This window comes from Impatiens glandulifera, chromosome 1 (assembly GCF_907164915.1).
Source record: "Impatiens glandulifera chromosome 1, dImpGla2.1, whole genome shotgun sequence".
In the NCBI taxonomy this organism is placed as follows: domain Eukaryota; kingdom Viridiplantae; phylum Streptophyta; class Magnoliopsida; order Ericales; family Balsaminaceae; genus Impatiens; species Impatiens glandulifera.
In genome coordinates, this window is record NC_061862.1 from 138724616 (window position 1) to 138749230 (window position 24615).

The 24615-nt window shown below is 33.0% G+C and overlaps 3 protein-coding genes and 1 pseudogene across 3 annotated transcripts; all 4 read left to right on the forward strand.

Moving 5' to 3' along the window:
• Positions 1 to 1700: 1700 nt before the first annotated feature.
• Positions 1701 to 3841, forward strand: LOC124919902 (annotated as a pseudogene).
• A 12403-nt stretch (positions 3842 to 16244) lies between these two features.
• LOC124945050 (F-box/kelch-repeat protein At2g44130-like) lies at positions 16245 to 17261 on the forward strand. Its single transcript, XM_047485423.1, has one exon. It carries the CDS (start codon positions 16245 to 16247, stop codon positions 17259 to 17261), a length of 1017 nt encoding a protein of 338 aa, XP_047341379.1.
• Positions 17262 to 22786: 5525 nt separating this feature from the next.
• On the forward strand, positions 22787 to 23536 carry LOC124941253 (NADH-ubiquinone oxidoreductase chain 3). The gene has a single exon (XM_047481554.1). The coding sequence runs from the start codon at positions 22987 to 22989 to the stop codon at positions 23308 to 23310; it is 324 nt and encodes a 107-aa protein (XP_047337510.1). The 5' UTR covers positions 22787 to 22986; the 3' UTR covers positions 23311 to 23536.
• Positions 23311 to 23766, forward strand: LOC124941244 (ribosomal protein S12, mitochondrial). The gene has a single exon (XM_047481543.1). The coding sequence runs from the start codon at positions 23311 to 23313 to the stop codon at positions 23764 to 23766; it is 456 nt and encodes a 151-aa protein (XP_047337499.1).
• The last annotated feature ends 849 nt before the right edge of the window (positions 23767 to 24615 follow it).

The window sequence follows — 24615 nt, forward strand, 5'->3', positions numbered from 1 at the left end:
GCAACTTGTATACGTTTCTCATTTTTTTATAGAATATTTTTTTTTTTTACTATATTTACCAACCATCAACCAAAACAATTTTCATTACCATACAAATTATTTGATAAAAGAAATTTCAACATCTTTTAATTGAGTTGTTCTTCATTAATATTCGTTGGAGACACTTTTAAAGATTGTATTGCGATTGAATCTTTCCTATTAGAATTTTAATTTATAAATTTATTATACTATTTATTAATATTTAGATTATTATTTACTTATTTCAAATTTATAGATATTATTTTGAAAACTAATTAATTATTCAATCCTTAGTATAATTCTGTTTAATTTTTTTTTATATAATATTATAATATTTTAAATTTATAACTTTTTTAATAGGATCAATAAATTAATTAATAGATTTTTGAAAACTTGATAATTTATCTATTGTGATATACCTACTAAGTGCGAGGCTTTACTACGCAATACTTTTAGTTTACATATATATATATATATTCTATTTATATTAATAATTTAAAAAATATATTTTAAACTATAATTTACTTAAAATAAAATTTCTATTATATAGATAATTTATATATAATATATTTTATTTAAAATATTTACTAGATAAATAAGAATACCAAATTAAGAAAATGATATTTTAAAATAATGATTTTTATTATTAATTAATAAAATAAAAATAATAATTATAATTTATATATATAATACACTGTTATTGTAAATATATATATTTTTAAATTATTAGAATAAGTTCATAATATTATTATATATTTGAATATGTAATATAATTATATATATATATAAGTAATTAAATATTTTAAATTTGAGTAAATTGCCTGCCTCGGTTTGGAAACATTTGGAATTAAGGTGAATTTGAACTAAAAACACGTTATTAAAAAATATAATATAATAAATAATATATATTTTTTGAATATTATTAATTTATTCTAATAAATAAATGAATTATATATATATATATATATATATATATATATATTAAGTGTTAATGTATTTTAAATATACTTATGAATCTTATTAAAAAAAATTAACATAAAATAATTATTTCAAAGTATTTAATTAATAATGTCATTAGTTTGTTACTTATTTTAAATAATATATATATATATATATATATATATTAAAAATAAATTAATTATAATTATATTGTTTAAAAAAATTGTATTTAAAATTATATTATATATATATATATATATATATAAAAAAAAATTAAAATTATTAAAAAAAATTAAGTTAAAATACTGAATAATAAATTTGTACTCCTAGATGCTGTAACTCTGTTTTTCATTATACCCAAATAAAATATTTTTAGTTCATTACTAAATTTGATAAATTAGTCCAAGTAAATATAATATTCTTCCGCATGATTAATTAAAAAAAATTGAAACCTCAATCAACTGTTGTTGGTTCACAAAGTGGGCAGTAAAGTATTCAAGACAAGGCTGGCATTAATGGACTTATAACTAATGATGACTATTTAATTTACAACATAGAAGGTGGAGAGATGAGAGTGACTATTTAACTTACAGAGAAGCTCGAGAGATAATAATGATATTACCAATACCAAGTACTCGAAGAGACACTACAAACTTGCACATAAATAGCTTACTCCTTGCCATATCTCTTCCTCCATTAACCAAGCCATAAGAATTATAGACCACACCAATAATAATTTGATCATGGCAGGGAGATGGAAAGGTCCGGCGATAGGAATCGATTTGGGTACAACTTACTCATGTGTTGGAGTGTGGCAGCATGACCATGTCGAAATCATTGTCAATGATCAAGGAAATAGAACCACTCCTTCTTACGTTGCATTCACCGAAACAGAGAGATTGATAGGCGACGGGGCTAAGAATCAGGCAGCCATCAACTCTAGTAACACTGTCTTCGGTAATTCTTCTCAACTTCTTTTACTTTTGTAATGTCATTGTGTGAATATAATATAGATTTTTCAAATCTTATGTTATGGTTTAGATGCGAAGAGATTGATTGGTAGGAGATTCAGTGATCCGTTGGTGAAAAGTGATGCCAAGTACTGGCCATTCAAGTTGATTTCTGGGCCAAAAGACAAGCCAATGATAGTTGTTAACTACAAAGGTGAGGAAAAACAGTTCTCTGCGGAGGAAATCTCTTCCATGGTTCTAATGAAAATGAAGGAGATTGCTGAAGCATTTTTGGGATCACCTGTGAAAAATGCTGTCATTACAGTTCCGGCTCATTTCAACGACTCCCAAAGGCAAGCCACAAAAGATGCTGGTGTAATTTCAGGTCTGAATGTGATGCGTATCATCATTGAGCCAACTGCTGCAGCTATTGCCTATGGTCTAGATAAGAGAGCAAGCAACCTTGGAGAGAAGAACGTCCTCATATTCGACCTTGGTGGTGGAACATTTGATGTGTCTGTCTTGACCATTGATGGGCCTGTCTTTAAAGTGAAGGCCACTGCTGGTGATACCCGTTTGGGAGGAGAGGACTTTGATAATAGAATGTTGAATCACTTTGTTCAGGAATTCAAGCGCAAGAACAAGAAGGATATAAGCGGGAATTCGCGTGCCTTAAGGAGACTAAGGACTGCTTGTGAGAGGACAAAAAGGAGTCTTTCGTATACTTCCCAAACGTCCATAGAGATTGATTCTCTCTTTGAGGGTGTAGACTTTAATTTTAATATAACCCGAGCCAAGTTTGAGGAGTTGAACATGGATCTATTCAAGAAGTGTTTGGAGACAATTGAGAAATGCTTAAACGATGCTATGATAGATAAGAGCAGTGTCGATGATATTGTCCTGGTTGGTGGGTCTACAAGAATTCTGAAAGTTCAGCAGCTTCTTATGGAGTTCTTCAATGGCAAGGAACTCTGCAGAAGCGTGAACCCTGATGAGGCTGTTGCCTATGGTGCTGCAGTTCAAGCTTCCATTTTGATTGGTGAGGAAAATGAGAAAGTTCAAGATTTGGTACTTCTTGATGTCACTCCCTTATCTCTTGGATTGGAAACAGCTGGAGGCGTAATGACAGTCTTGATTCCTAGGAACACTACGATTCCCACAAAGATTGAGAAAGTCTTCTCTACAGGCTCTGACAATCAGTCGAGTGTTTTGATTCAAGTTTACGAGGGCGAGAGATCCATGTCGACAGACAATAATTTGCTAGGAAAATTTGAGCTGTCAGGAATTCCCCCTGCACCGAGGTATGTTCCTCAAATCACGGTATGTTTTGATATTGATGCAAATGGGATACTAAACGTTGTAGCAGAGGAAAAGACAACAGGGGAGAAGAATATGATTACATTAATAAATGAGAAAGGTAGGTTAACTAAGGAAGATATAGATATGATGATGGAAGAGGCAGAGAAGTACAGAGAGGAGGATGAGGAGCATAGGATGGAAGTGGAAGCAAGAAATGCAGTGGAGAAATATGCTTACAATATGAGGAACACTGTGAAGGATGATGAGAAGATGGGATCAAGGCTTTCTTATGATGATAAGAAAAAAATAGAAGATGCAATAGATGAGGCGTTTACTTGGCTGGAGAACAATGAATTTGCGAAAGCAGACGAGTGTGATAAAAAAATTAAGTAGTTGGAAAGTGTGTGCAACCCCATTCTTGCAAAGGCTGGTGGTGCTGGTTTTGGGGAACCAGAGTTTGAGGATGTTGATTAATTGCTGCTTGATTATGGTGTTTTTGTTAATTTTTATTATGCAGTTTGTTTGAAAGAAACTTCATTTTGTTAATTTCATGTTTTATGTGACAAGTTCATTTCAGTTTTTTTAAATTGAGAGATTTACTTTGAGCTATAGCCTATAGTTGGCTTGGTTTACCATCCAAGCTTACCTTAGCAATATATCTTGTGAATTTAGTTCTATGCATACATTTTGTCCTTATTTCATAGGTGATGTTTTAATTACTTCCATGCATGTTGATATTTTGCTTAATTAGTTTATGCATTTTTTAGTCTAAGAGCATACAGGATTGATTTGTTTTTAGAAATTTTCATGTTCTAACAATTGAAATTCAAAATATTTGAACTTGTTGAACTCACAAATCTTTTAGTTTGATGCTTGATTACTTGTTAATCATGTTCTAACTACTGAAATCCATACAATTTGATCTATTTATAGTATATATATACATATATGTCAAAACAATATACAGGAAATATCTGATGACATGCAAATCAAACCTCAAACATCTGTTACTTAGCTTTAGCTTATGTTATTTATATCCAAATGATATAATTTTGTTTAGTTTTTCAGAAAAAATAGACTTTACCAAGATAATAAATTGAATCGTAAGTATTTAAATTAATGAACTTGTGTGTACAAGACTTGACTCCTACTTCCATCATATTGGAGTTCATATAATTGCTGATCATTGGATGTATATCTCATATAGCCAAAGTCAGTCTAGTAAATTGAGAATTAAGCAAACACCAATATGCTACAATCTCTCACCCTCCAATGTCTAATTGAGCCGTTGGGCTAGATAATGTTGTGAGTTTTCTGTTTTTTGTTCTATAATTCTGTTTTGATTCTATTTTATGTTATTCACAAAAATGACTTTGGTTAATTCTCAAGTAATAGTTGTAACAGTTGTAACTAAATACTTTTTTTTAGTGAATTCAGTTGTTATATATGCTGAGCTCACTCCCCAATGGGAGATAAATGAAAAACTTTGTGAGAGTTTTTTACCTCTTGTATTTTCTGATTTCGTTCTTCGTCTTTCTTTGACATATACAAGCAGTATTCTTTTTCCATCTTTGTTTCTCTTTCTTCTTTTTCTTCTTCTATAATCTTTGAATTATTCTTTTGATAATTCTTTCGCCGCACTTTGAACACAAATTTCCCTTTTGCTTTTTGAGATCAAGAACTAGCAACTCTAGTTACAAAACAACTTGGTATCAGAGTCAGGCTCGGATAATAGAAATCAGCAACAAACTAAGATGAATGCTTTTAAGACCCTAATCGAAAGTCTGACCCAACAGTCAACTTCTATTCAAATTTCCTTACAACAAAATATGACTGAATTAAGTGATAATATGGTAAGAATGTTCAATGGCACAAAAGACAGATTGACATAATAGGAGGGTATGTTCTTGGCCAAGATCCCCGCCCCAGGGCTTATGATGATGTTTCTTACCATGACCCTCCTCACGATAGGGCTCCCTTTCATCCTGGCCATAGTATGTTTCTCCAACCCAGCTCACCAAGGTTGATTTCCCTCGGTTCGATGGAACAAATGTGAATGGATGACTTATATATGCGGAGAAGTTCTTTAAGGTGGACAAGACTACATATGCAACTAAACTTGACATTTCTCTCATCCACTTTACTAGTGATGCCAAAATGTGGTATGGGCCATATCTTCATCAACATAACTATAGAGAAGCCATCCCCTCTTCTAGCCTAGCGGCAACATGAGGTGGATATCCCCCAGGCCTCCATGAGGTCCTGGGTTCGAGCCCGTCGGGCGGCAAGTTATGCGCTTGGTTAAATGGTTAAGTGTGTTTGGGGGGCTATGTGCTTAACCTGCGGGGATTAGTCGCACTCCATAGGAGCAGCGGAACCCAGCGTTCTCAAAAAAAAAAAAACTATCGAGAAGCCATGATGTGGGAGGTGTTCAAGAGAGTCATCTTGTTGGTTCAGTCCTTCTATACATGATAACCCAATGAGACAATTGATGAAAATGAAACATGTCAGTTCTGTTCAAAAATACAATCTCTAATACATGTTAATTTCCCCAAAATTGTATAGTATGCTCAGAGAGTATGTTATAAACTGCTCATTGTCCGGATTGAGGTGGGAAATCGCAAATGTGATCAGACTTCGGTTTCCTGGATCCTTAAATGAAGCCATGTTGATGACCAATGTCCAAGAAGCGACATACATGTCCTTGTTGAGCAGTGGGCACTTGTACAATGTTGAATCGTCGTTGCTGCCAAGTCAACCAATGTTAAACCGGCCTGACAAAGCACCAACATAACCCCATACTTCAATCCAAGCTCATCATATGCGTCTTCTTCCAGCACGAACCAGAGTCATATTAAGCAATTAAACCCGACTACAATTGATGAAAAGAGAAAAAAGTGCCTATGATACACATGCGATGAAAAGTGGGTGCCTAACCATATGTGTAAATAAAAGTTATTCATGGTTTTGTATGACCATGAAGAATGACCATATTTCCAAAAACTCATTTCAGAGCCGGTTTTTGATGATCCTCCTTTGCAACCTGGGTAAGGGAAGAGCCTGTAATTTCCTTGTAAGCATTGACTAGTTCTAAGAATTTTCAAACACTCAAAATTCCAGCTAAGATCGAGAACCTACCGGTGGTGATTCTGATTGATATAGTAAGCACTCATAACTTCATAAATAATAGGATAATGAAAAACATAAGTCACAATACCCTTCTTACCCAGGTGTTGTCAGTTCGAGTGGAAGACGACTCCAACATATTTTGCTCCATAATCTGCCAAGAACTGAAATGGTATATGGAGGGTAAAGATTATCAAACAAATATGAAGATGCTTACCATGACAAAGTACGATATTGTGATGAACATCGATTGGTTGATTAGTTTAGGTCATTCGTCATGGAATTTTGAGAAGTTGACCATATCTTTTGAAAAAGAATGGATAAACATTATCTTGCTAAGTACACCCCATGCACAGATCAACTTGATACAAGAAAACCAATTCGAGAAGCTACTAAAGAAAGTCAATGTTGTAGCCATGGTTCAATTAAGGAGTGTAAATGAATGCCAAATTTTTACTTACCATAATAGCACTAGAAGAGATTCCTGAAGACCTCCAGCGGATGCTCGCAGGCTTCACTTCGATATTCTAGCAACTATAAGACTTACTACCAATCAAGGAACATGATCATTGAATCTCACTAAGGAATGCACATAAGCTGTGTGTTTGTGTTCATACCGGTATATGCCTTGCAAAAGACATAAATTTAACATTTAGTTAATGATGTGCTGAATAGAGGAATCATTATAAGAAGCTGTATCTCTTTTATTTCCCTGTGGTGCTGGTCCGAAAGAAATACTTATCCTAGAGGTTGTGTATAGATTATAGGCGGCGGGACTCAACAACTATCAAGGACAAGTTTCAAATCTCTGTCATTAAGGAGTTTATGGAAGAGTTGCACGTGTCTAAAGTCTTCTCTAAGCTAGATTTGCATTATGAGTTCCATCAAATAACGATGCACCTAGGTGACTGCCACAAGACAACATTCCGAACTCACGAAAGCAAGCCTATACCAATTTATGGTGATGCCTTTCGGCCTAACCAACACCCCCATATTCTTTCCAAAGCTTAATGAATGCAACATTAAAGTCATTCCTGAGAAGGTTCGTGCTGGTATTTTTCAATGACATCTTGGTGTACAGCCTGAGCTGGAATGGGCATATCTTCCATCTACACCTAGTCCTGTCAATATTACAACATAAGAAGTTATTCCTTAACAAGAGAAAATGTAGTTTTGGATGTAAACATATTTCCTACCTAGGCTATATATTGGATGAAAATGGAGTGAATACTATTTGTTCGACACATTTTGTTCAACAACAATATTATACTCAAAGTTGATTTTTCAAGACAATCATTTTGAATATATGAAAACATATGAAGCTTGAGTATTTTTTAAAATTGGGTTTAGAGTCACTCCAAGACAATTTCAAAAAGTGATTTTTTTTTTTAAAATTTTATTCTCCCAGTTCAATAATCAAGTATGAAATCATACTGAATCGGGAAGACTCATTTTAATTTTAGGGTGTAAAAATTGAGTGTGTACAATTATATAAAATCAAAAAATAATATTGTGGATCCGTTAACCAAATGGTTAAATAGAGAGTTGGTGTTAAAGTCTTCACAAAAAATGTGACTTAAGCCTACAATAAGTTAGTATCAAGGGAAACCCAAACCTATGATGATCCGAGATTCCCAAAACTACGTTTAATGGGACAACCTAACTGTACAAAACTTGGTAGATTGTTATGAGTGAAAAATCTTATGATAAAATTGTAATTCTGGAAAGGATAAACACACATGTTTTTAATGATTTTTATGAACAAAGATCACATTTGTGAGAGAAAAGTGGGATCGTTTCAAAAGAATTGCGCGGCTTAGTTCTAAATTCTCTCACTGAACTAGGCGAGTGTTCATGGCCAAAACGAACACAATCATGATAACTGACATGTATCAAGAAGAATTTTATGTGAAATTATTTAATTGTTTACACAAAATGAAGAATAGTTTAAGGACATCGATTCTGTTAACGACTGGTAAAGTTATATAAATTCATAAGAGATTTTTCAAAAATTTACACCTACCTATTATCTATATAATAACATGATTCAACTATTGAACATTTCACCGGATTAATCTTTCAATTTCCATTAATATGGGGATGGTTGGAATTAAACTAATTTTATTAAGTAGGTGGAAATAATATTTTTGGCAAATAAAATTCACGCAAAATTCAAATGTTAATTAATTTTGAAATCTAATCCAAATTAATTGACATCAAATTTAAATATAAATTAAAATAATATTTAATTTAAATGAAATTCACACCAAATTGAAATATAAATTAAAGTGAAATTTAATTCAAATGAAAATAAATTTATAATTATTACAATTAATATGAATGTTTTGAATGAAACAAATACTAATAATTATAATTAATATTAATGCTTTGAAGGAGATATTAATGCTTTGAAGGAGATAATTAATATTTTGAATGAGTCAATTAACAAATACTAATGATATAATTAACAAATGTTATTGTAACTACAAAATAATTTTTTGTTATAATATATCTACTTGTATTAATTATTAATTATTAGTTGGATGATTAAAATATTTATAAATAATTTTAGGTTTTAATTTATTATATGGGTTAGGAAAAGACAAAGTATGCACCACTTACCACTTACCACTTACCACTTTTGTAGGTAGCATTTTTTAATATTTAATAGTATTATATTATTAATTTAATTTTTTTTTGTTTTTTTCACTTTAATATTAAATATATTATTATAATATATTAACCATTAGATATCATTTTATGTTATTAAAATTTTAAATAATTTTTTTCTTATTTTAGGGAGCAAAAATTTTAAACTTGCACTTAGCCCTATATTCTCTGGATCGGGCCCTTGACTTTACTTCTTTTCAACTCATCCTCTTATCATTTCTAAAATGTATATTCTTTTCACTTTAATTAGATGCATATTAATTATAGTGCATAATCAAATACTAGATTATGTAATAAGTAATCGTTTTAAAAAAACAAATGTGTCTAACATATCGAATCAAACATTCTAAATCGGTGAGTTCCGTTTTTGGTATAATATAATTTATTTATTTTTGTTATAACATTGTATTTATCGTGACAATAATGATCCTCATAAATAATCAAGTCAAATAACATTTTACAGCATTAAGAAAACACATATATCAATTCTACCTTTCCATAGATCAAAACTTATCACAAAAGCAATAACTCATAAAATAATCATTATCACAGAAGCAATAATTCATAAGATAATCATTATCGACAACTCATAAGATAATCATTATCGCTTTTGCGATAACTTGTTAGTCCAACCATTATCGCAAAAACGATAACTCATAAAATCACTTAATTAAAAACAACGAAAAATAATTTTGAAAAATAATTTTGTACTTGTTTGTCGTGTAGGATCTGTTTTAAGGATGACAACGATATCCTATATCTTATGTTGGAATTTTAAACTAATTCATAAATTCCATTAATGAATGGAAATGAGAATTTGGGTAAATAAAATCAAATGAAATTCAAACGTGAATTAAAGTGAAATTTGATCCAAATAATCAAATTATTTTGCTAATGATGTAATTAACATTTAATGGCTTGAAAAACAATTATCAAATTAAATATGTTTAATTTTGTTAATTGTCATTGTAACCTTCATGATATTATTGCTATCAATTTATTAGCAAGAAAATCATGTAACGTGTATTTTCTATTGAAGAGAAAATACAAAGGACAATGAAGAGGCAATCAAGGTCAGCCGTTGGATCAAAGATTAATGGTTGATTTTATTTTTATGAAAGTTTAACTTTTCAACAATATAAAACCCCTCATCTTTAATCTCAAACTTTACATTATCTTATATTTTTCTCACACTAGAATTCCAAAAGTCTTCTTCTTGTTTTGTGAGTGTTCTTTGAGTTCTTTGTTCGATTTTTCCGTTGAAACCCGGTGATAGTTCAGGTACTTTATCAAGCTCGTTGTGTAGTGATTTCGGTGCTGAATCACTACTAGATTCGTTGTACCCTGGGAGACAGCCATCTGTGATAAGCTCTAGCACATGGGGAGACGGTGGAACTGTTTTAAGGGAAATGTGTTAAGCACATGCCTCGAATCAACAATTTATTCGGTGATATTGTTTTTCATATATTTTATTTATTTCATCTATTTGTAACATAATTTATATATATATTTCTGTTATTTTTCAAGACAAAATACTAACAATCTTAAAACAGTCTCTTTGTGCTAAGCTATTTAAGAGCTTGCACCATCGAATATATTTTTTGTCTTTGATGTTTCAGAAATACGAGTCGCGGTGTTGCGAAAGAGATGATGTTCATTTCGAAAAAATGAAAAAGATACATCTTAAGGAATCAACAAATAAAGATAAGTCTTTATTGCATATAAATATGTTTGATTATTAACACATATATTCTTATGCTGTTAAAGCTTAGTTTTTATAAGCTAATATATTTTGATATAAAAATTTTCTCAAGAAATATTGATTTGTATATTCATTATACAAATGTTATATAGAAAATAATCTAGAACACAATAATTTAATTTGTTCTAGTCTTATTTACAGATTTTTTTTTGGTCATTAAAATTATTAATAATAATGAATGAAAATAAGAAAGTAACTAATATGTTAGCTTTCAATTTTTATAAAATTTATGGTGTTAAAATTAATTATAATTAAAACATATTGTTTCAGTTTTAAAATAATTAATTATAATATATATATACATTCTTAAATTAATTAAGCGTGATGATTAATAAGAATGTGATATGTTGATTATTAACGAAATATAGTCTATTTATATATGTACATATAAATTGTCTTATATATTTACCGTTTGATTATGATACTAAGTTATCAATTTTGTTTGACAGAGTTTAAGTCAAAAATAAGAGAAAAATAAGTTTCTCTAAAGAGAAGACAAAAGGTCGTAAACAGTAATACAACAATAAAAGGGCGCATTGGCACAGTGGTTCAAAGTTCAGACGCAAGGGTGTGAGGAGGCGAAAGGTCCCTAGTTCGAATCCCATTTAGCCGATGATTTCTTTGATTGAACCATTCAAATTTCTTGTATAGAAATCTGATGTGTTATAAAATGACACTAGTCATTTATGATGGAACCATTCAAATTTCTTTTATAGAAATTATTAGATGAATGGAGCCAATGATTTCTTTCATAAGAAATCTGATGTGTTATAAAATGACACTAGTCATTTATGATGGAACCATTCTAATTTCTAGTGTAGAAATTATTAGATGAATGAGATTGTTAATGATTTCTTTGTAGAAATCAGACTTGATAAAGTCATTGATGTTGAAACCATTTCAATTTCTTGTGTAGAAATCATTCTAATTTCTTGTGTAGAAATTATTTGATGAATGAGTAGTCAATGATTTCTTGGTAGAAATCAGATCTGAGTCAGGTCTTGATGTGGAAATCATTATAATTTTCATGTGTAAAAATTATGAGATTAATGTGTTCATAATGATTTTTATAATATATATATATATATATAAATATATAATATGATTTGTCTAAATGACATTAATCATGAAGGTTGAAATCATTACAATTTCTTATGTAGAAATTATGAAATGAAATGGGTATCCTAATGATTTCTTTTATAGAAATTATGTGATTCATAATGACAAAATGAAGGTCATATGTATAATGAGATTAAATAAGTTATTTGTTTTAAAACTTATTCTAATCATTCATTTAAAGAGACACGACTATGGAAATTAGTCTCGGTGAGAATAATCTACTCAGATTTATTTTGAGCATGCATAGTCGTTTCACGTCGATTATTTTTCAAAACATGGCAATGTAAGTGCTTCGATTAAGATATGAAATATATTTGTAGTTATATTTAATTTGATTATGTGTTAATTGATTATTAATATAAATCATGCATATTAGCTAATAATATGATGGTTCATGTTATTCATAATAAGTATGATTATCTAGAAATTTATATATATATATATATATATATATTAAGATTTATTTTCTATCTATTTTTATTTTAATAGATAATTTTGAAATTTGTCACAAATCATGTGTTCTTTGATTGACAAAGATTTGTTATAGAATCTTAAAGGTCATCTAATTAATTAAGAAACGAATAATTGATGACATGAATATTTATTTATATAATTAGTTAGTTTTATATTTGATTAAAAATAAATGATCAATATTCTAATTAATTATCATATATTTTTTAAACGATATTTTTAATGATAAATGAAGTTGTATATATATTTGTTTAATAATATATATGACATATTATTTATCTGATTACGTTTCTATGTTATTGACTATATATATTATAGTTGTTTTGTCATCGTGGTGACTAAAATAAAAGAAGCAATAATATATAATATCATATATATATAGATATATTAATTTTGGTTTAATATAAGATACTTGATATACATTGTCCAATTGCATCATTAAGACTTACTTAATTTGATAATTTTGAAATCAAATAATTACAAGTAAAGTCTTCTTTGATTTGAGAATAATGTGGCAAACGTGCCGATATTACGGGATGCAAACGTGCAACCGGAAATAAATGTTTAAGCGACTTCGGTCAAAGGTGCTTGAAACATTATGATTTCTTTTGTAGAAATCATGTGATATGGTGAATATTTATTTGATTAAATATTCTAATTTCTTTTATAGAAATTAAGTGTTGAAATAAATATTTTAATTGATTAAATATTTTTAATTTCTTATGTAGAGATTATGTGAAGAATGATTTATAAATGAATAAACATTCTAATCTCTTGTATAGAAATTATGATTTATTCAATTAAATATTTATAATATAGTTATCTTATTCAATGTATGATAAGTATAACAAAAAAAATTTGTAAAAGAATTGTGTGACAATTTCTTGATTAGAAAATCATTGATTTAAATCATACAAATGTGTGTGATTTAAAGGATACCAACACGAATGTGGGGGCAAATATTTTTATTGATTATAATACAAAAATAATTGTGTATATTATGATAAATGAAAAGATAATTCATTGTTAGAGAAATATGTTCTCTATAAAAGATAAAGTTGCGCAACTTTACAAAAAGAAAGAAAATAACAAGAAAATGTCTTGTTTATATTTGCTGAGTTGGTGCTCAAATCGATATTTAAAATTTGAGGATTTTGAAATCAAGAAACGTGTCATATTTTGACATTACTTTCATAAAATTTTTGAAGAATCAATGTCTTCAAAAAGATTTTATGAAATAAATGAAAAGGAAAGTTTATAAAGTCTTGATATGACTTATAATAAATTTTATAATAATGATATGAAAATTTGATCATACTTTTATTAAAAAGTGGATGTGACAATTATATATATCATGAAGACAATGAAAATTATTTCATTACGTGTCTTTTGTACGATATTTTTATCGTTGAAAATTACGATAAAAATGGTTAAATCCATAAAGGATATGAATTGCACTAAACGAAATATCACGTTGTTATCAAATGATATATTGATATTATTAAATGAAAGACTTTACGTCTTAAAGTGAATATGTTTACACTTAGAAGTGCAATCTACGTATGGAAATCTTCTAATAAACTTGTGATGGATAGATTAAACGTTATAATCTATATTTTTGACTTATGTCGAAAAATAAAATATTTTTATGTAAAATATATAATCGTTTACACGAAGGCAGAATAGTTCAAAGACATTTTGTCTACTAGTTAGCCAAGTAAACAATATTTTCATAAAAAAAAAATGTTTAAATGGTAAGCATGTACGAATGACTATGCTTCTTATTAGAAGATATTCTAAGATTATCAGAAATTTCTAATTATTGTAATAATAATTTGAAATTAGATAAACTTAGAGTCAATGACAAGTCTAGACATACACGTCTTAGACATAATGTCATTAGACTATACTCTCTAATGGAGTTATCAAATTTGACTATGTAAGTCAAATATAACATTGTGGATCCACTAATCAAATTATTGAATAGAGAGATAGTTTGAAGTCTTATGAGACATCAGCCTACTATAAGTTGGTATGAAGGAAAACCCAACCTATGCAGACTGGAGATCCCAAGAACTAGGTTCAATGGGACAACCTAATTGTACTAACTTGGAAAGTTATTGTTGAGGATTAATCCTATAACGAAACAATATATATTTTGACGAGGATAAGCATATCGCTTTTAATGATTCTTTGTGAGAAAAGAGATCACCTATGTGAGGGAGAAGTGGGGCCGCTTCGAAAGAATTGCACGGCTCAATTCTAGACCCTCTCACAGAACCAGGCACGTGTTCCATGGCCAAAATGGACACAACCATGAGAGCTTGACATGTATCAGGGAGAATTTTATGTGAAAGTGTGTAATCGTTTACACAAATGGCAGAATAGTTCAAGGACATCGAGTCTACTAATCGGCTAGTAAAGTTATATACTTTCATAAGGGAAGGTTCAAAGGGTTACACCTACCTATCCTATGTAGAATTCAACTGTTGAACCTTTCACCGGGTTAATCTTTCAATTTCCATTAATGTGGGGGATTGTTGGAATTTTAAACTAATTCATAAATTCCATTAATGAATGGAAATGAGAATTTGGGTAAATAAAATCAAATGAAATTCAAACGTGAATTAAAGTGAAATTTGATCCAAATAATCAAATTATTTTGCTAATGATGTAATTAACATTTAATGGCTTGAAAAACAATTATCAAATTAAATATGTTTAATTTTGTTAATTGTCATTGTAACCTTCATGATATTATTGCTATCAATTTATTAGCAAGAAAATCATGTAACGTGTATTTTCTATTGAAGAGAAAATACAAAGGGCAATGAAGAGGCAATCAAGGTCAGCCGTTGGATCAAAGATTTATGGTTGATTTTATTTTTATGAAAGTTTAACTTTTCAACAATATAAAACCCCTCATCTTTAATCTCAAACTTTACATTATCTTATATTTTTCTCACACTAGAATTCCAAAAGTCTTCTTCTTGTTTTGTGAGTGTTCTTTGAGTTCTTTGTTCGATTTTTCCGTTGAAACCCGGTGATAGTTCAGGTACTTTATCAAGCTCGTTGTGTAGTGATTTCGGTGCTGAATCACTACTAGATTCGTTGTACCCTGGGAGACAGCCATCTGTGATAAGCTCTAGCACATGGGGAGACGGTGGAACTGTTTTAAGGGAAATGTGTTAAGCACATGCCTCGAATCAACAATTTATTCGGTGATATTGTTTTTCATATATTTTATTTATTTCATCTATTTGTAACATAATTTATATATATATTTCTGTTATTTTTCAAGACAAAATACTAACATCTTACTCGTGGATCAATGAATTATCCACACTGAACATGTTAAGATATGAATTACCGATTCTCGGCCTCAACCCGTGGATATCCTATATTTATCCTTATCCTAAATCGTATGTTACCTGATCTCATGTATACACAAAATATCAGAAAATGGAAGTTGACGAATACAAGAGTAATTGATGTAAATGATGCACAACAACGTACATCCCTTGTCTTACATATAATATTCTAAAATAAGGTTTTACTTATCCTTTTCCTTTTGCCTTCCAACCAAACCAAACTAATCTAGTTAAGAAGTAAATAATGAATATTGACACGTGACTTACCTATTCCACTTATCTTCGTTAGAATAAGCCACATGTCTGTGTTCACTTATCACATGTGTCATTTATTTCCATTAGAATAACCCATGTGTTAACTATCTATGAAGCCACATGTCATGATAGATTGTGTTTCAACGGTTGTGATGGATCTTAACGTGGTTAAATACCTTCACTTTCCTACAACCCTAATTTAACTCAGTCTTCTCTTTCTCTCTCACTGTATGCCGGCTTAGGGTTTAGCCCTTTACGTACGCCATGGAAGCACCTATACCTATAGACGCTTTGCCTGAAAGCTTGATTCTTGAATGTCTTGCTCGTCTGGACCTCAAGGATATACCTGTTGCATCGAGAGTCTGTCATAAATGGCTTCATCTTATTGAATCTCGTCATTTTTACACCCTCAGGAAACAACTGGGATTTTCGAATCAGGTGGCTTGCTTGCTCCAGCAGTCTCCTCCGCCAACATTCACTAATCTCAAATACGCAATCAACCAGTTTGACCCAATGAATCGGGAGTGGAACCGACTTCCTCCGATCCCTAATTTCACAAAGGAGCTTCCTTGGTCGACTTCGATTGCTCCCTCAGAAGGGAAACTCGTCGTGATTAGCGAGTGTGATCCGGAGAGTCGTGACCCGGTGAAGTCCGTGTTCGTGTTGGATTTTGCAACTCAGCGGTGGAGGAAAGGCAATGGCATGCCTTCAATCAGAAGTTCGAAGTTTTCCACCGCGGCTTCCAAATGCCATCGGATATTCATAAGTGGTGATGTCGGCCGGGAAGAGGGTGCGGTTTGGGAGTATGATGCGTGGAAGGACGAGTGGACCGTGTTGCATCGGGTGAGAGGCGGGCAGATCATAGGGATGAAGATAATTGGAGAGGAATTGTGGGTTATCATCGGATGCAGAGGCATAAAAAACATGAGAATGTTTAAAGGAAATGGTGCAGATGTGTACCATCTTCAAACTAAGGAATGGAGACAAGTTGAATTGGCTAGTGGAGGAGTTAATGAGGTGTTGTGTCCCCGCACTGACTTTGAATTGTACGAGTTGATGAAAAATTTGTCGGAGAATAACTTCAAGGTCTTGGAAAACTGTTTTCGACTCCAATTGGGTAAGCAATGTTTACTAATGGCCCCCTTTGTCACCCTCACGGATGGTTATGGTCGGGAGGAATTATTTTATATGCAGGGTGAAGATGGTAATTTTGAAAAAATGGAGCCCTCTAGTTCTGAGTTTTCTGGATATGTGGGATCATGTTGCTGTGTGGAACTCTAGGAAGAGAATCATATTTACTAAGTAAGAAATGAAACTTTATGTTTGTTGTGTAAACGCTAAATGATTCTGTTTGCTTGTTTACTTGGAGTTTTTCTTTGTTTATACAGTTGCGGTTATTTTTCTTTGTTTTTAGCCTTCAGATTATATTCATGTATTTTTTTTAAAATTTTTTTAGCTCCACTTAACACACTATAGTATTAGAGCTGTGAGGCACCTACTAGACAACTAACTAGTATTAGAGCTGCGAGGGACCTATGAGACATCGACCACCCCTAATTCTCTTGAGTTTAATAACCTACCATTTCTTCATTAGAAAACTCATTAGAAAACACTACTAAAGACCTGGAATAAGGGTATGTAGAAGGAGCATTGCCAACCATAGGGAAAAATAAGAAGAAAAGTGTTCCTATGAGAAGAAATGTTATAACCTTTTGCATCAACTACATTTGATCGAGACCACTTCTCAAGAAACTAGACACACCATTCATATCCATTCATATCCAAAGTCAAGATTGCCATAGAGAGTACTTACAATAAAAGGAAAATGGACTGCAATAGGAAAATGGACTGCAATAGTAGGTAGGCATTAAGGGGAAAATGATTGAGCTAGATCCACTAAAGGAGGATCAAGCAACATATACAACTACAATGTCTTAAACTAAGATTTGGCATATTGGCATTTCCATCATAATGTAGTCTTACATTTGTAGAAGAAATAGTTGCCTCAATTAGAAACTAACTTAACATAATGCAAGACAGCAAACAACGGGAGAGCCATTAAGAGGTTGTAATTGATCCACAGACCTCGATTGAGTATGCGTTGGATCTATTTTCTCAAGTTTAAGTCTAAAGTTAATGATGTGTTTTTGATATTAGTGGCTACAAGATTCGGTCTTTGAGGTTAATCAGTTATGTAAAGAAGTTGGTTGAATATCAGAAGTTAGTTGAATATCAACTGACAGCCCCATACTCTCCTCAACAGAGTGAGTGATGAGAGGAAGAATTGCACCATCATGGAGATGTCAAGATGTATGCTTAATTACAAAGATGTACTAAGTGCAAACAGTGCAAACACTGCAGTTTTTCTACTCAACATGCTACCTATTAAGGTTGTGAAAGGAAGAACACCTTTTGAGGCAAAGGAAGAACACCTTTTGAGGCATGATATGGTTACAATCCTTATGTGAAAATTTTAAAGATATTTTGGTGTTTTTGTTTTTCTTATGTGCCACAAATCAACATAGATAAGCCAGACAAAAATGCTGAAATTTGAATCTTTGTATGATACAACACAGTTTCAAAGACTTATTAAAATTTTCAGCCTCAAACCTCAAACCAGAAAAATTCTGATAAATCGAGATGTTCTCTTCATGGAGCATGACACGTGGAATTGGGTAAAAAGAGAACCAACTCCATATCCTCAAAATTGGTGGATGATGAACCGGTGAGGGGCACAATATTGCTCTCTGATATCTACCAGAGTGGCAATGTTGCAGTCCTTAAGTCTGCAGATTATTAGGAAGTTGAAAAAAATCTAAAATGGAGAGCTGCAATGAAAGAGGAGATCACTATGATCGTGAAGAATCATATTTGGAGGTTTGTAAAGAGGCTAAGGGACAGAAAAGTGATAGGAGTGAAGTGGTGTTCAGAACCAAGCTGAATGCAAATGGCTCCATTAATAAATACAAATCAAGGTTTGTTGTTAAAGGTTATGCTCGGATCTTTGGTGTTGATTTTTCTGATATATTTTTCAATGTAGAAAGATTAGATACCATTAGATTGTTACTTGTTTTGGAGACTTAAAATGGTTGGAAAGTGTATCAGTTAGATGTTAAATTTGCATTTCTGAATGGAATCTTTAAAGAGGAGATTTAGGTTGAGTAACTTGAAGGGTTTATTGTGAAAGGGCTTGTAGATAAAGTCTACTTGCTTAAGAAACAGACTCCAAAGGCCTGATAAATAGATTTGATGGAGTTGAGCTTAAAAAAAGTCTAAGTGAAACAACTCTTTATGTATGCAATCAATTTTGTTGTCATCTGTTTATATATTGACAACTTGTTAGTTACATGATGCAATCTTAAGTTTGTTGAAGAGTTTAATAGGAATATGTAAGGTTCTTTTGAGATAATAAATTTAGGAGAGATGACTTATTTTCTTGGATGGAAATCACGTAGAGAATTGATTAAATCTTTATTTATCAGAAGAAGTATGTCAAAGAGATCTTAAAAAAGTTCAAAATGGAGGATTGAAAAAGTATGGTTACTCCTATGTGTCAGAAGGAAAAGATGAGCAAGCGTGATTAAGCTGATAAAGTTGATAAGGCTCTTTATAGAAGGTTGGTTGACTGTCTCATGTACTAGACAGTAACCATGCCTGATATAATAAATGCTATAAGTTTTTTTTTTTTGTCAAAATATACTAACTGTGCTAGACAGTAACCATACCTGATATAATAAATGTTATAAGTTTTTTTTGTCAAAATATACTAACTGTGCAACTGAAACTCATTTTAGAGCAGTTAAAAGGGTTCTTAAATATGTTAGGGGAACACTAAACTTTTATATTAAGTTCAGTACAAGTCAAAACTTTTTTTTGCAGGGGTATTTAGATAGTGATTGGGATGGATCGGTTGATTGTATAAATGTACTTCAGATTATTATTTTAGTATTGGTTCAGAAGTATTCTCATTGTGTTGTGATAATTGCAAAATCCACAACAGAAGCAGAGTTCATTGTGGTTACGTACTGCTGCTGAAAATTAAGCTTTATGGCTGAGGAAAATGTTAATTGATCTGAATTTGAGAAAAAAGATTGTACATAGGTGTTTGTTGACAACCAAACTACAATTTCTATATCAAATAATCCCGTTTTTTATTGGAAGACCAAACATTTCAACATCAAGTTGTTTTTCCTTAATGAAGTGCAAAAAGAGGGGTTTGTTAAGCTGAAGTACTGGAAGACTAGCCTTGATTGGCGGATGGAACGAGGTGCGTCTGGTGGTAAAGTACAGTTTATCACGACTGCATTTAGGAGTTATCTTTCTCTCTTCTTTTAGCCCGCGGGGAATTCAAATCCATTTAGATTTACTGTCTATTCTCGATGTATGCGTCCCAAGCCAAGGAATGGAGAAGTGAGCTCAACCAGTGCTAGAAGGCTTGACTACGTTAACCTCATCGAACGAGGAGAGGGAGAGTTACTTATCTATCTTACAAATAGAAGGCCGGGTTCTTGGACCAGATGAGGGGGTTACGAGACAGCTAGGGCAGGCTAGCTGAAAACATGGAGTTTGAGAGAGTCTCCTCCTGGATAGAAAGTGCATATTTGCCGATCAAGTGAGTCTTTCACCTAGCTAACACACAAAAAATAAAGCAAGAGAATAGTGATATCAATGTTCCTTTTTTTGATTAAAAGTAGCAAGAAGTGCTTATTTCTCACTAGGATATAGAACCCGGACCCATTCCCAACTCGACAACCAGAGACAGGCGACGTAGCCTGAAATTCCACTTTATGGGAAAACCCCCTAACGCGCGATATTTGCTTTTCCTCCCGTGTTCTCCTTCTTTTTAGTTTACGTTCCAAACCTCGATTCCCTTATGTATGTAGGGCGAAACTCAAAAAAGCGTCCGGCCAAGATAATATGTACAAACATCTTACCAGGGAATGCGCATTGACTCATTCTATCTTGATAGAGAGATTGAAAATGAGACGAAATGAAGCACAGAGTGCACGCTACTCGTTCATCATTCAGACAGATGCGCCTCTCCCCCCCCCAAGAAAGATAGGGGCGTCCGGGTTCATCCTTCAATCAATCATTTCTTCTGTAGTGGGATCGTTCGGAAACCAATTTACAAAGTGTCCTTTATAGATAGAAAATAACGAGGGTCCGAAGGAGAAGCCAGAAAACTGACGGACATGCAGCCGATAATAAAGATAAATATATATATATCTTCTAATTAGATTAATTAGTCTATAACCAAGCAAGGGTTACGAGAGCAGTGGATGATTGAACAATTTCAATAACTCGATGGAAGGATAGCACCGGTTACTTTATTACCTGGCTGAACCACCAGGAGCTATTCTTTCGCAAAGAGCTTATTCGTGCACAACAGCTTATTCTGATTCTTTCTATCTCACACCGCTTATTGCATCAAGCACCAAGCACCGGTAAGGTAATTCAACTAAAGCAAGAGAAAAGGGAGGACAGGACTATATAATTATATTTATAGAAATAAAATAGAATATAATATCACATATGAGACCAGAATTGATAGAAGGACCGTCAACTCCAACTGTAGCAGCGATTCTTAATTCAATAGCAGCGGATTCTGCATCTGCACCTTCCATGAAAAGCCTGTCTTTTTTGGCGCAAAATCCAATCTTACTTCTAAAACGGAAGTGAGCACAAGTGAGAGGACCCCTCTTTCCCACATTCATCTCCCCATGTGCATCTCTGGTGTTCTAATCGTGGGCGTGGGCTTTGTCTAAAGAAAGACTAATTTATATTCTGAATAGAAAGGAGTAAAGTCGTTGCCCAACCACCCCACCTGTATAAAATTAAAAGCTAAATTCTACCTTGTTGACCAAAAGAGAAAGCTTATACACAGACGACTTCCATTACAAAATCCATAAATAAAGGAAATCTAAATATAGAAACGAACGTGCAATCCCATCTCCAACTAAGACCACTCAACCGGTGGTGGGAGGGGAAGCTCTGTTCATGTGAAAGACATGACGGCTTTAGTGCATTGCACTTTTGATTAGAGTTAAAGACTTTCTACCCAACGGGGATAGTTCAGATACTTGTGAAACTGCCAGATGACGTCAGAGTCTAGATAGACTGAACTCATTTGAAAGACGGAGCGCTGTTTTCATCCATATAGAATTATCGTATCAAAGCAACTTTTACGCCCAAAACTGAATTCCCATGTCTTCTGGACCAAACCAACTGACGATTGGAGACAAATCTTTCCTCCGCAGTCAAAGAATGAACCAAACCAAATGAAGGATCAACTTTTAAAAACCATAAAAATGGATAATAGAAAAATTGAGGAAATTTTCGTTTTCGAATTATTTATGTTCCTCTTTCTTCTTTTTGGTATCATATCTAATATGCCATTATTTAATATGCCATTATTTGGTATTATTCCAGTAGAACTGGAACTCCTCTTCTTGGTAGTTAGTTATCTTTCCCTCTACTAACAAGATCCGGAATGGGTCGAATTTGTAACCCATCAATTCCCCATCTCGCCCCCGCTTCAATCTCCGCAAGATATTGGTCATTTATGGGGATTGAGATGTACATTGGCCAGGGAACAAATAATAAATATTTATAAAATCATATTTTTTGGTAGGCCGGACCCGTTTTATGGATTATAGTGAATGATCTGGATCTTATCCCGCGGGATGGAACCCGTGGAATTTTATAATGGGGCACTGTCCTAAATATTAGAAAGCATGTGTAATAACAGGAACGAGTCCCCTTCCCAAGTTTGAGAGGAAAAGGATGATGCTTTCTAAGAGAAAGAAAGAACTCATTTTTTTAACAAAGAATCAGGGTCGGAGTAGTTTTTCAAATAGGAAAAAAAAGTCATCAGGCTTTCTTCTTTAAATAGCTTGATAAGATAAAAACTAGGACTCGCTATTTAAGAATAGGTTCTTTTTCAGTATCTTCTTTTTTGGTATGCCGCTCCGCGAGCAAGAAGAAAGAAAACAAGTGGGCAGTGGTGATGTCAGAATTTTCACCTATTTTTATCTATTTAGTGATCAGTCCGCTAGTTTCTTTGATCCCACTCGGTCTTCCTTTTTTATTTGCTTCCAATAGTTCGACCTATCCAGATAAATTGTCGGCCTACGAATGTGGTTTCGATCCTTCCGGTGATGCCAGAAGTCGTTTTGATATACGATTTTATCTTGTTTCTATTTTATTTATTATTCTTGATCTGGAAGTTACCTTTTCCTTTCCTTGGGCAGTACCTCCCAACAAGATTGATCCGTTTGGATTTTGGTCCATGATGGCCTTTTTATTGATTTTGACGATTGGATCTCTATGAATGGAAAAGGGGTGCTTCGGATCGGGAATAAACACTAGTGATAGGGAAAAAGAGGGGGGAAGGACAAAGGAAAGCGCAATGCCTACATTCAATCAATTGATTCGTCATGGTAGAAAAGAAAAACGGCGCACGGACCGTACTCGAGCTTCGGATCAATGTCCCCAGAAACAAGGAGTACGCCCACGTCTTTCAACGAGAACACCGAAAAAACCTAATTCAGCTCTACGTAAGATAGCCAAAGTACGGTTGAGCAATCAACATGATATATTTGCTTACATTCCAGGCGAAGGTCATAATTTGCAGGAACATTCTACGGTCTTAATAAGAGGAGGTAGAGTGAAAGATTTGCCAAGTGTGAAATCCCATTGTATTCATGGAGTCGAGGATATGCTGGGAATTCCGAATCGAAGAAGAGGAAGATCAAAATATGGTGCGGAAAAACCCAAATCGATATGAATGGAAAATGCCTTTGGAACTAATTTGTATCGGTCAGGAGAGGTACCAAGTCATCTTAGCCGCATTATTCATCTTGGCAGGGAAGGAGAAAGGAAGACTATAAATTGAGCTAACGCCCTCTGTAACCCATAGGGGTTGATTCGAGTCTCGTGTCTCGCCTTTCTAATGAATTTAGATTGGTAAAGTGTTTAGTGAGCCAATCCAGACCTAATTTCTCTAGTTTCTGAGAGCACTAACAAGGCTAAACTCGCCGGTTTCAGAGAGCACTGAATCATTGAAAGGGGAAAGATTTTACATTTGGAATTGACTCAGAGAGGTCTATGAGCTCGAGCTAGAAGAGGGCGGTGAAACTTTCCTCGCGTTTCGCTAGTTTGGCTCGTGCTAGTGGGTGAAGGGTGCACTTCGCATTGAAGTGCTACCCGAAACCTACCTAACATCCTCGATGATTTGTTTGGATTGAGGTCGGAAGAAGCAGGCACACCCACCACCACCAAGTTTAGGGAGTCGGAAGTTAGTGATTCTTAAGATAGCCTATGACTGTCCCCTTGCTCTTCGTGAGCCATATCAAGAGGATTGAATAGAAATAAAGCATTCGTAGTAAGCCTAGCGGCTTCCTATGATCACCGATCAAATATCATCACGCTCAGGAAAGGATTTATCCTCAAATCAAGAAGTGGTGGTTCAGTCACTTCAGTAGGGGATTCGCGATGCCATCTGTATGGTAAAGCTGTTGATGGTACCTCACAATGGGGGTGCTGCCCAAAATCCGCTAACTACAGGTCCGAATATGCTGCGCCAGACCGAACACCCGAAAAAGAAGTTCTTTCTCCTGAAAACAGAAATGGACGA